Source organism: Cebidichthys violaceus, unplaced genomic scaffold (assembly GCF_023349555.1).
Source record: "Cebidichthys violaceus isolate CVI_PGR_0920_01 unplaced genomic scaffold, fCebVio1.0.p SCAF_26, whole genome shotgun sequence".
NCBI lineage: Eukaryota > Metazoa > Chordata > Actinopteri > Perciformes > Stichaeidae > Cebidichthys > Cebidichthys violaceus.
This window is the reverse complement of record NW_027176439.1, coordinates 1017773-1029959: the sequence shown is the minus strand read 5'-3', so window position 1 is coordinate 1029959 and position 12187 is coordinate 1017773. Positions and strand designations below refer to the sequence as shown.

At 40.0% G+C, this 12187-nt stretch overlaps 1 protein-coding gene across 2 annotated transcripts in view; it reads left to right on the top strand.

Annotated features, from left to right (window-relative positions):
* The first annotated feature begins 1389 nt into the window (after window positions 1–1389).
* The window catches only part of prkg2 (protein kinase cGMP-dependent 2), a 30752-nt gene continuing 19954 nt past the window's right edge, over window positions 1390–12187 (top strand). The window contains exons 1-4 of one of the 2 annotated variants that reach the window (XM_068721052.1): window positions 1390–1500; window positions 2602–3121; window positions 8205–8371; window positions 10677–10790. In XM_068721052.1, coding sequence (XP_068577153.1) covers window positions 2610–3121; window positions 8205–8371; window positions 10677–10790 — 793 coding nt within the window. In that variant the 5' untranslated portion in view covers window positions 1390–1500; window positions 2602–2609. Of the gene's footprint in view, window positions 1571–2601; window positions 3122–8204; window positions 8372–10676; window positions 10791–12187 lie in introns of both variants that reach the window. The other variant, XM_068721054.1, reaches the window with a different exon arrangement.

Below are 12187 nucleotides of genomic sequence, written 5' to 3'. Positions count from 1 at the left end.
TCCTGTTACATGCGAGGTGAAGCAGCAACGAGCTGTTCCTCACCTCAGATTGCGCAATCCCTCACAAACTGGGTTGAGCGTGTGCCTTTTGCTTTCTCATTGTTTGTCACCACTGTAATATTTGTAGACACTTTTATTATATATAATGTATTTACATAGAATAGGTAATGTATTTCACGTATGTGTAGAACATATTTAGTGTTGCTGACCTGACATTAAACCGCAGTGAAAAAGCACAGAGGGGCAAACAGTACCTCTGCCTCAAAGAAGAGGGCGTGCGAGAGCCCACGGGTCTGGTTCATGCTTGTTCTGTCGTTGCTCTTCTTCTACATTTTTCTTCTTCTTATACTTTGCTTTGACCACAAAAATATAAGATTCAATCTAAGCTTAACAATGTATCAAAAAACAAGGAAATATGAACAAATCAACAGTAATTCAAACGTCGGACAGGTAAAGTAACCTTTTATGTGTTTGTTGTTCTCTTTATACATCCGTGGTTGTTACACATATTATCGCGGGATCTCACGATTTTCGCGGGTGGTGCCCGCGAGCGCTCCGCTTCTGAAACGCTCCCGATGGGGCAGGTCGCGGCATACACGCTCCCGGTGGAATCAGATATGTAAGCTACTCTATTGGGTTCATGTATTTGCAAATCTAACTTATGTAGTGTAAGTGCCTCACCAGCCACGAACCTCACCGCACGTCACTGATTTTATATATATATATATATATATATAAAAAATCAGTGACGTGCGGTATATATATATATATATATATACATATATATATATATATATATACGTATATATATATATATATATATATATATATATATATATATATATACGTATATATATATATATATATATATATATATATATATATATGTATATATATATATATACGTATATATATATATATATATATATATATGTATATATATACATATATATACATATATATATACATATATATACAACTACATATACATATATATATATACATATACATATACATATATATATATACACACACACACACACACACACACACACACACATATATATATATATATATATATATATATATATATATTTATTTGTTTTTATTTATTTTTTTTCCCTTTTTTTTTTATTTTTCTTTTTTTGGGCCAAATTGACTTTACATGTATTCAGTCTTATTATTAGGCTACAATGAATACAACGTTGTCGAGTTACAGAAATACATCATTCTTAAATGAAACGGGGGTCTACGTTGCTCACACCTGACCTGTCCAAACACCGCTTGGTGCGCGCACGCGAGAACGCGCACAGCCTACAGGAGGAAAGAGAGCGCGCCCGAGAGGGAGGGAGAGAGAGAGAGAGGGAGGGAGGAGGAGAGGATGCGACCAGTGTTTCAGTAGATGGACCGTCTCTCTGTTGATGCTCGAATGTGCGGACACATCCTTTCTTCCTTTAAATCGTCGTCCTTTCCCGTTTGAAGGCTGAAAACTAAACGCAGGTGAGATCTCTGGACTGAACACGGACTCATTTATCTGTGCAGAAGAAGGACGAGGCGGCGGAAGTTGCAGGTGCACGATCCCGTCAGCAGATGTTTTAATCCGTAAACTTAACCGAATTAGTTTTTAATTACATGCAATGTGCAATGCAATGGATTCTAATGGGGAATATTCTTATAGTGGGAAACGTCAGTTAATATGATACTGAACATTTGTTTAATGTACCTGTTAAAGAGTTGAAGCTTTAAAACAAAAAAGGAAAAAAAAAATATATATAAAATAGGTGAATTTCAGAAGCATTTTTCTTTTCTAAAGTGACGTCAGTGATTGTCAGAATATTGTTTGAGAACATCTGAAATCCACTCAGTATATAGCAGCAGGAATGTCATGAATGAAGTCTACTGTGTGTGTGAGTGTGAGTGGGCAGCAGTCACACACAACAAAAACAGGATTGTTCTCGGACATTTCCCCCCCCCCTCAGATACCAGATACGCTCGTAATATGTGTACAGAAACACGCTCATAAGATCCCTTTAAATGCAATTATATAGTTCAAATTGTTATCATTTAGATTCATTTTTATTTTAACAGCCTCTATTTGACTGCCAGTGTGTGAACAGAGAGGGAGTGACTGTTGATGTAATGCAATACTTCCTGCTTCCTGAATAATAAATGGAGAAGACACACTTATTGACCGTTATATACGGATTTGCTCTTTCTCCGGGTTTCTCTCCTCACAGCGTCAGCTCTTTTGTTTGAAACCTGCTCTCCCTCCTTCCTCAAACAGACCTTTTCATGCTAAATGTCACCGATCACCTCTCTTTGATATGGAAGCCAATTTCCGCCACTGTGGGGAAAAAAAGAAAGATCCTGTAAGTCATTATAATAACTTACTATCTCTTAATTATGACTTACTATTAAATAATGATGAGATACCATCTCTTAATTATGAGATGCTACGTCATTATTTTCAGATAGTATCTCACAACTTACAGGATCTTTATTTTTTCCCTCACAGTGGCTGAAATGGACTTCCATGCTTTGATGCACTCTTCAATCATTTCAGCTAGCATTGATTTTGAATCTCTTTTTTCTCCTCCTCAGGTGACAAGATGGGGAACGGTTCGATGAAATCAAAGCGTTACAAACACACGGACGGCTCCGCTGCCGCCTCCAACAGTCGAGCCCACAAAGATCCCGGGTTCAAAAACCTGTCCCTGGACTCCTTGAGGGCCCGGGTGGACGAGCTGGAGCGGGAGGGCAAGCGGAGGGACGAGGAGCTTTGTGCCAAAGAGCAGCAGATCAAAGGTCTCCAGGAGCAGCTGGCCAAACAGACGCGATCTCTGGCCGAGCTGAGCGAGGAGCTGCAGGACAAGTGCGTCCAGCTCAACAAGCTGCAGGACGTGATGAGGAGCCAGAGCGGGCCCTCTGCGTCCTCCAGGACCCCTTCCATCAAAGCCAGCAGCAAGAACAGCCCAAACCTCAGCGTTCGCATCAAGGGAAGCATCAATAGGAGGAAAGGGGCCAAATCTGGGGTGTCGGCCGAACCCACGTCCAGGACCTACGACTCCAGCGGCCTGCCGAAGTTCTCCTTCGAGAAGGCCCGGGTGTCCAAGGATGCGAGGTGAGATGTTTGAGTTCACGAGGGTTATAAAAAAAACAAACTGCAAAGAGGAGGATGATAACGAGGCCAGACAGACGGCGGTTTGAAAAAAAAAAAAAAAAAAAAGGCTTGATGACACCCTCAGGTTCAGTCCAGCCTGGTGGAGGAGTGTTAAAATGGAAGCAGCAGGAGTGGGTGGTAGACGGTGGGCAAGAAGCAGAGATTGCAGTGCGATGACGAGGAAGAGATTTGTTATAAAAACAACATTCAGTGTTCAGTCCAAGATTTTTCAGCTGCTTTTTTTCTGCTGAAGAAAAAATTGAATACGATTAACTTTATGTCCAGAATTAATCTTCACGTGTTTATTCACATAGTTTGAATTTAAATAATTTACTGGTTAAAAACAATAAATTAAAAAAGGCCAAAAGTATGTAAACTCTTAAGTCCCAATAAAGAGACATCTTTAGACATTGTACTTCTAACTTTGTAGCAACAGTTTGTCCGTTTCCTGTTTCGCCGTGATAACGCCCCGCCGGTGCACAAACGATCCACTTCCGTATAGATATGGTCGACTTGAGTTGACTGGCCCGCACAAGCTCTGACCCCAACCCCATCCAACACCTTTTGGGTTGAACTGGAATGCCAGTCAGTGTTGGACCTCACTAATGCTCTTGTGGCTGAATGGGAGGAAATCCACTGCAGCCAGGTTTCAGCACCTCGTAAGAAGCTTGAAACCTTGGAGGTTGTTACAGCAGTGCGGTAAAGCCCACAGTGCTGGAAGAAGAAGTCACCCGTTGGTTTGTGGACTGAGGTTTGGACGTTTTCGCCGTCGCCATGTTTTTTTTTGCAACTAATGAACGGAAGTGACCATATTTAGACAGAGGAGGAGTGACGTAGAGACACAGTATACGGCTCTGGTAGAGACCTGTCAATCACTGTGTAGCCCCGCCCCTAAAGCATTCCCTGCTTTATGGTCTGTTTGACTCTAAATGGACCATAATGTACTAAATGAACATCATGCTGTATTGAAGAAGACTTGAAACTAGAGATTGAGACCATAAACTCATGTTTACAATGTTTACTGAGGGAATAAATCAAGAGAGAAGTAGAGTCATTTTCTCATAGACTTCTATACAACCAGAGGAGTCGCCCCCTGATGGTCATTAGAGAGAATGCAGTTTTAAGACACTTCCGCATTGGCTCCACTCTTCAGAACCGGAGGTTGCCGCCTGTATGAAACAAAAAGAAGAAAAATCTTTAGTTTTGAAGAAATGTTATTAAACTTATTAAAGCTCTGTTTATAGTTCATTGCAAAAATGCACACACCACTATTTCTTCTATCATTTATTACCTAAAACAGTATAAAGAGGCATAAATCCACATTCCTTTACAATAAAACAGGAGCTCCACCTGTCCCATTAAAAAAAAAGAAAGAAAAAAAAACTACCTTTCTCTAGGCTGTTATTTCATTGATTTATACGCCTGTGTTACAGTATGTCCCATTCCGACAGGAAGTAAATCAAATTGAGGAAGTAAGTTGATCTCAAAACGCTGCCTTGTGGGGACGGTAAGGCTTCAAGCCTCAAAGGGAGCACATTAAGGATGTTTACTGATCTTCTGCCTGTAATACTGTTCATCTACTGTGTGTTGGATGCTCAGACATCCAGCAGAAGACTTCATGGTCCTGCCCTTCTCTAAAAAAAAACATTAAAAGAATCAAACACACCACACAGTGTGCCATGCTCTCCAAACATTAACGACAATCTTGGATTCATTCATTTTATTTTTCATGTAAATCTTTTTCTATTCAGAGTAAATATTGTTTTTATAAAACATAAAATGTCTGTAAGGTTGTTTTGTGTATTTAGTGTATATGATGTTTTTAGGTCAAATGACTAATTGATGTACTTCATACAAAGAAATCAGAAAGAACTGCAGACGTGACTGATTAGGGTAAAACAGCTGGAAACATTTGGGGGATAAAATCACGGTATGCTGGAGAAGAGTTGACTGACAAGAGCTGAAAGTTTCAAAGTTAGACTCCTCTATATAAACCTGACAAACTCAGTAAATTGGACAGTACATTTTGAGATACTCTGTACTTGATACTTCTCATATCCGTCTACTTATTGGCTCAGCAGTTGCCAGGCAACCAGCGGTGATTCAAAAGGTTTTTACTGGTCGAGGCCAAAAAAAAAAAAATCATAGAATCTGAATCACAACATGCTGCAAAACGGTTAAATGTAGCCTTGAGTTCTGCGATTTGGCCGTCGCCATCTTGGCTTTTTGCAACCAATGAACAGGAAGTTATCATATCTGGACTGAGGAGGAGTGAAGTAGAGACGTCGTATACGTCTCTGGTAGAGACCTGTTAATCACTGTGTAGCCCCGCCCCTAAAGCATACCCTGCTTTATGGTCTGTTTGACTCTAAATGGACCATAATGTACTAAATGAACATCATGCTGTATTGAAGAAGACTTGAAACTAGAGATTGAGACCATAAACTCATGTTTACAATGTTTACTGAGGTAATAAATCAAGAGAGAAGTAGAGTCATTTTCTCATAGACTTCTATATAATCAGAGGAGTCGCCCCCTGATGGACACTAGAGAGAATGCAAGTTTTAAGACATGAAGCATCTTTCCATCGCTCTTCGAAATCCCCTGTTCTCCTCCCCTGCTGAACACATCCACCTGTCTCTTTCAGTTTGCCAGAATTTCCTTGAGGCCAACTGAAAGTCCTTCTTCATAGTCTCCCCAAACTCCTCCCACACCTGGGTTTTTGCTTTGGCGACCGCACACAACAAACAACACAAAAGGTTATTTCATGAGAGCAGCAAGTCGTGTTAGATTGTACAACATGAAAGTCAAATTACCTTTTGTCACAGCGTCCTTCATATCGAACAACATGAACACGGCGCCCTGCAGTGAATAAATGAGAGCCCGCAGAGCCTCCCTGTCTCGACCTGATCCTCATGTTTAAAGCATGCGTCGCTAATAAGCCCAGCATGCATTATACAACCAAGACTAATGTAAATGAGGCAGTCTGGTACCCTCATGCACACTGGCCCTTTGAAAATCAGAAAACTCGTCTTCTGTGAATGACAATGTAACACGCTGCAGACACTGAGCGGAGTAATGACACAGCTAGGTGGGAGGAGAGGATGTGGGTTGAAAAAAAAATAAAATTACTGGTTGTCATCTGCTCTGGTTTTATGAAGCCCAAAGTGATAATTTATTGCGCACGATAAGACGGATAAACAGACCACCCACCTCCTGCACCGCTCACCTCTCTGAGCACCGACCGGCTCTCATGATCTATAGTTTGCATTCATCCGTGACTCTTAACCCTTTTCGGTTTACAACTCCCCCGAAGGAAGTGATGTCTTCTTCTCGCGGCCTCTTTTGCCGCAGCTGTTAAAATGCACAACGGTGAACTTTGACAGCTCATGATGAGTTTATGTTTTCGCTGTTTTACTTGATTCATTGTCCGAAGGAGCCCAGAGGCTGCAAAGTAGTCATCCTTTCACAGGAGACAAAATATTTATCACGCAGACTAAAAAACGTGGTGAGTAATGTGGATGTGGGCGTCAGGAACGCACCACATAGCGGTGGGAGAAGTACTTAAAAGTACCCTTTACTTAAGAGGAACCAGTATCAAATTACAGTGGAAACAATTACCAGGACATGTCCTGTTTTAACCTCCATAAACAAACAAGTAAGTACTGTAAGAAAATCATTCTCAAGTATCAAAAGTACTATAGAAAATCATTCTCAAGTATCAAAAGTACTATAGTGCAATAGTAGTATTGTTGCTGTGTGAAAAACAACAGATTTGGGGAAATCGATGTGTTTAGATCAATTAAGGAAGGACACAAAGGATAGAAGGATGGCCAAAAGAGAATTAAGACTGAAAAAGGCTCGAGAAAAGAAAATAAGCAAAGAAAAGAGGGAAAGTCAGATGAAATGAGGAAGCAAAGTTGTAAAAAATCAAAAGGAAGTAAGGGAAGGGAAATGGAAAGAAAGACGTAAAGACAGAAAATAAGTAGGAAAGACAGAACCAAAGAATAAAGAATGAAACCAGGCGTTTCAACATCCACACTACAATACTATTTAATATTAATACATACCATGTCAAATGCTATGATGTTATGAGTTAGTAGCACGTCCCCATTGAATGCATACAGTAAATACTTTGTAAGAGAAGCTGCAGTATGTACGAAAAAGAAAAAGTATGCGATTTGGAACGCAGCTAAAGAGCACGAGTACCAGTCACATCGGAAGTCTGTCTACAAAACAAGTCCCTAGAGACACTTACTGTAACGGGAACCACCACAGAGGCAGTTTGGAGGACTATCTCAATCATGTCAGACGCAGTCACAAGACTTTACAGGTGTGTAGTTGTGATCAAAAGGAAAGTTCGAGGATGGGTGTCGTGAGTACGGGGACAGGAAGTGGGGAAGGGGCCACTGGCTCCCTGTCCACGCCCGATTTGACGTCGGGACTGTGGGTCATATTTTTATTATGAATTCATTTTTTTTCTTGATTAATTGATTGATCATGTGAAAATAGTGAAAAATAGGTTTTTCCAAAGTACAAGTTGATGTATCTGGATTGCTTGTTGTGGTGAAGAATGAGAGACTGAAAAAATATGATCACATTTAAAAAGATGGAAAACTACTGATAAGGAAAATTGTTGCTGATTCAATTTTATGTGGTTTAACTAATTGATTAATTGACTAATTGTTGTGGCTCTAGAAGGAAGGAAGAAGTAAAGAAAGAGAGCAAGTTGATATTAATATTTAGCTTTTCTCATATTGAATGCAAAATCTAAATCTACAAAACAACAAGTAACTTCATTTGAAATGAGCTCCACTACCTCTAAACCGCACTTACATACAGTACTTGATTAAATGTATTTAGTTACTTCCACCTCCGCCTGCAACGTGCTGAGTTTTAAACTGCCAAAGGTCTTTATTTATTTCCTCTCTCTGTCGCTCCTCACTAACAAAATCAAATCTGAAGTATGTGACAGACAAAATGCAACATTCAAAGCAGAGCTCACGTGTGTAACTCTTCCCTCTGTGGTCGCCGTCCCTGACAGCGTGAAGAAGCTGCTGACGGACGCCCTGAACAAGAACCAGTACCTGAAGAGGCTGGAGCTGCAGCAGATCAAAGACATGGTGGAGTGCATGTACGAGCGCACCTACCAGCAGGGAGAGTACGTCATCAAGCAGGGCGAGCCTGGGAACCATCTGTTTGTCCTGGCAGGTACGTCCACTCCTGTTTCTTCTTCTTCTTCTTCTTCTTCTTCTTCTTCATCTTCGTCACTCTTTCTGTCCACTTCCTGCAGTGGCCGAGACACACCTTCGATTACAAACATCACATGACATATAGCGACCAATAGGAAGCAGCAGCAACATGTGCAATGAGGAGCCTCAGCAGGTGATAGTTGAGTGTTAATCAGAGGGTGGAGTCTTCTCTTCCAAAGGCTCAAAACAAGAACATCATGTAGAAACTCACATTTTACAGTGTTACATTTAGCTTTTAACTTCACACAGTTTTCTTTAACCTTTCACACAACAATCACACAGAAAAAAACCTTGTTTTGCGATCACATTTAACACAAGTGCAGACGCTTGAGTGCCGATCATCCCCTCGACAGCCGCCTTGCAATCTTCTCAATCTTGTTTCCAAAGAAGAGAAATCTGTTTCTGTGGTGTTGGTTTCGTTCACTGTGTGAAAACAGGCAGAGATACAAACCTTTTTGCCTCCATAGTGAGTCTGAAGTGAAGAGAAACGGCTTAAATGACTTTGCTAATTTAGAATTCTGTTGTGCGTCACTTCTAAATTATTGCAGGTGATGACTGATGCACTGTGTTGAAAAAGAACTTTGTTCTTTTGCTGTCACGTTATCGTTAACGTGACGTTAACGTATTCTTGAAAACAAGCATTTTGTTCCAAACAATCCATGTTTGTGAAAAGAGTGAAAATTCTGAATCAACCTGAGGATTTCGTTTCCTTCTCTTTTTCCATGTGTACCCTTCCCAATCTGTGTATTATCTTACATTTGACTGCATTTTAAGTGGCCAATTATTGAGTAGAAATAGTGCTGACTGCACAGTTAGAGGGTCTGAAATTAAATAAAAAATAAATCTGAATCTGGCAGGGAAACACGAGTCACCTGCCACACCGGCATGTGGCTTTTTCTGATGGATTTATGACTATTTTGGTCTTTGAATGTTCTCAAACTTTTGCCTTCACTGGCTACCGTACAGCATCTCTGACCATGAGCCAATCAAATCGAAGCACAAGAGCAGCTCTGCACCAAGCACGCTCTTTGATTGGGTTTCACTGCACTACGCAGATTTATAGCACCTAAACTTTTGCACCAGATTAAAAAAATAGCCTAATGTTATTCTTTGAAAAGTACACATTATAATTATTTTGGCCTGTGAAAGTTATTTTTGGCGGATGTATGAATTCCTGTGGATCTTCACAGGAGAGCAAAAAAGTTAATTTTGGACACTAATGTATTCATTTAGGCACGTATGAAGTACATGTTACTGGTTTTTCACCTATTTATTAACCTCCTTATTCATTTACCGACTTGATTAAATACTTTAATAAATGAATTGAATGTTTGATTGGTTGTTTTCATCTACACTAACTGGTACGCCCCAAACTGGCAACTTTCTAAGCGTAACTGGACGACTAAGTGTTTCAGATGACCACATGGTCTCTAAACAATGACTGGTCGTCTGCCAGTGTGGTTGGTGGTGAAATTAGCCATTCACAGACAAAATGTCCTCGTATTTGTTCTGCTGTCTGGTGTTAAAGAGATTTCTCACCCTGCAGCAGGTCGGACGCTGCAGTAGAATGACGCTCAGATTATGTTTATGACCAAACATATTCCTTAAAAGTGATAAATCACATGTTACTTGTTTTGATATAAGTGCAAATGGATGACTTTTCAAGGAAAAAGAGAGAATTATTAGAATTATTCACTAATGACGCTCTTGAAATAATAACACATACGTCAGGAGCCGGTGATTGTAATCTCAGACAATGAGGTCTTTAATTTGAGTCATAATTCATGCAGCAAATGATTTCATTTCAGGCTCACTGATGGACCAACAGCCTAAAAATGTCTTATGTTGTGCTGACAGTAGGGATGGGAGGAAGGACAGGAGGAAGGGACAAGGGTATATTTTGTTAACAAATTTAGTGGATGTATTTTATTATTTTTTTAAAGCCAATAGCATGCATTTTAGCAAAGAGGAATTATTAATATTATTATTTGTAATCCCAGAATACATTTTGTAAAGAGTAAAGTTTTAAAATCACAGGAAATGTATGAAAAATGCAACCTGCAGGTCTGTATGTACAGTATACAGTATACTGTACTGTATTTTTACAGGCTCTAGTCACATGTACCAGCTGGTAAAATGAAAGAAGAATTTTGATTTGAATGAAATTATAATGTCATCAGATTCTGCCTGTAGCGCGTCTGTCTTCCTGTGTCCTAAATGTGGGTTTAAAAACACTATTGATTGTCCTTGTTTCATATTTGCAGATGGGAAGCTGGACGTGTTTCAACAGAACAAACTGCTGGCGTCGATAACGGTGTGGACCACGTTTGGAGAATTAGCCATCCTGTACAACTGCACACGGACTGCGTCAGTGCGAGGTAAAGACTGACTACCTCAGGACTCCAGGTGTCCTGATCCAGATTACACTTTGACATTTTAATGCATCACGCTGAAGCTGTTCTTCAGATGAGCGGTCAGTCAGTGTGTCCGTGACGGAAGACGATGGACAGACTGACTTTGTGACAGTCGTGATCAAAAGTCACGTATATCAAATGTTTGATTCCCTATTACCTCGTACCCCTCCCTTCTCGGACGGTATGTTCACATGAAGCCATAGATCTCCCAATTAAAATCTTTAGGCCGTCCACACATAATCAGCAGTGAGAGCAAGGTGGTGCACAGAGGCAAAGTGTGGTAAAGGACTTCTTGCATGAAAGCAGACGTGTGCTCTCGAGTCACATGACTTGGACTCGAATCACAAATTTAGATGACTTCAGACTCGACAAAATCAACTTAGACACCAATGACTTGTGACTTCACTTAGTCTTTTGACTTGTAAGTACTTTCCTCAAGCTCAAAGATGAAAAAGTATTTAAAAAGTGTAACAAATCAATTCCTGTTCTTTCATTTCCTGACTCAACTACAGCTAACGCTATCAATTGTTTTTTTCAATACCTTCAGTCGTACTTGTTTTGACAAATACACATTTTATTATTACTCTATTGTTAAAATGGCATTACATTTGGTGAAGAGTGCATTATGTTTTGTTTACGACTCAAAACTCAAAGTTTAGGACGTTGGACTCGAGTGTTTGCACATACTCCAAGACTTACTTGTGACTTGCAAAATAATGACTTGGTCCCAAAGTGCTGGGAAAATATAAAAGACAGAACAAAGATCTTTGTCAATGATGTATTGTCATACAAAAGAAGGTACAGGAAAGTATTCTCCTTAAGAGAAGAAAACTGCCAAGAACCCCAAAACGAGACAAAAACCAGGAGCAGTGACTTCCTGGAGTCTTGCTGTGGCCATGTGGACGGATAATCTGTCGATTGTCAAGAACCAGTGACATAACTTCCTCTAAAAAACCCACAAATAATTGATTTTACATTTCTGTGTGTAAATAAATATGATATGTGAATTGTTTTAACTCTAGACAAAAGCAGGCTAGCTGCTTTCCCCTGCTTTTCATTTATTTATGCTAAGCTAGGCTAAACACTGTTAGGGCTTCCCATAACCCTTTGCAAACAACGGGTTATGTCACTGAAAAAATAAAAAAAATTAAAAGCCGGACAGCACAGTAGTTAATTATTAAACAGACTCTGATGTGAAAACAATTAGCTTTAATTGTCTGTGGGAAGCCAGTGAGGGGTTCTCGTCCTAGTTGCTGCACTAGTGGCTCCTTCTAGAGAGAAAACAGCGAGCAAAACCCTGCAAAAGTAAATGAAAATATTTAATAAATATAAGAACTTTATGACAAAATGGAAATGGGGTG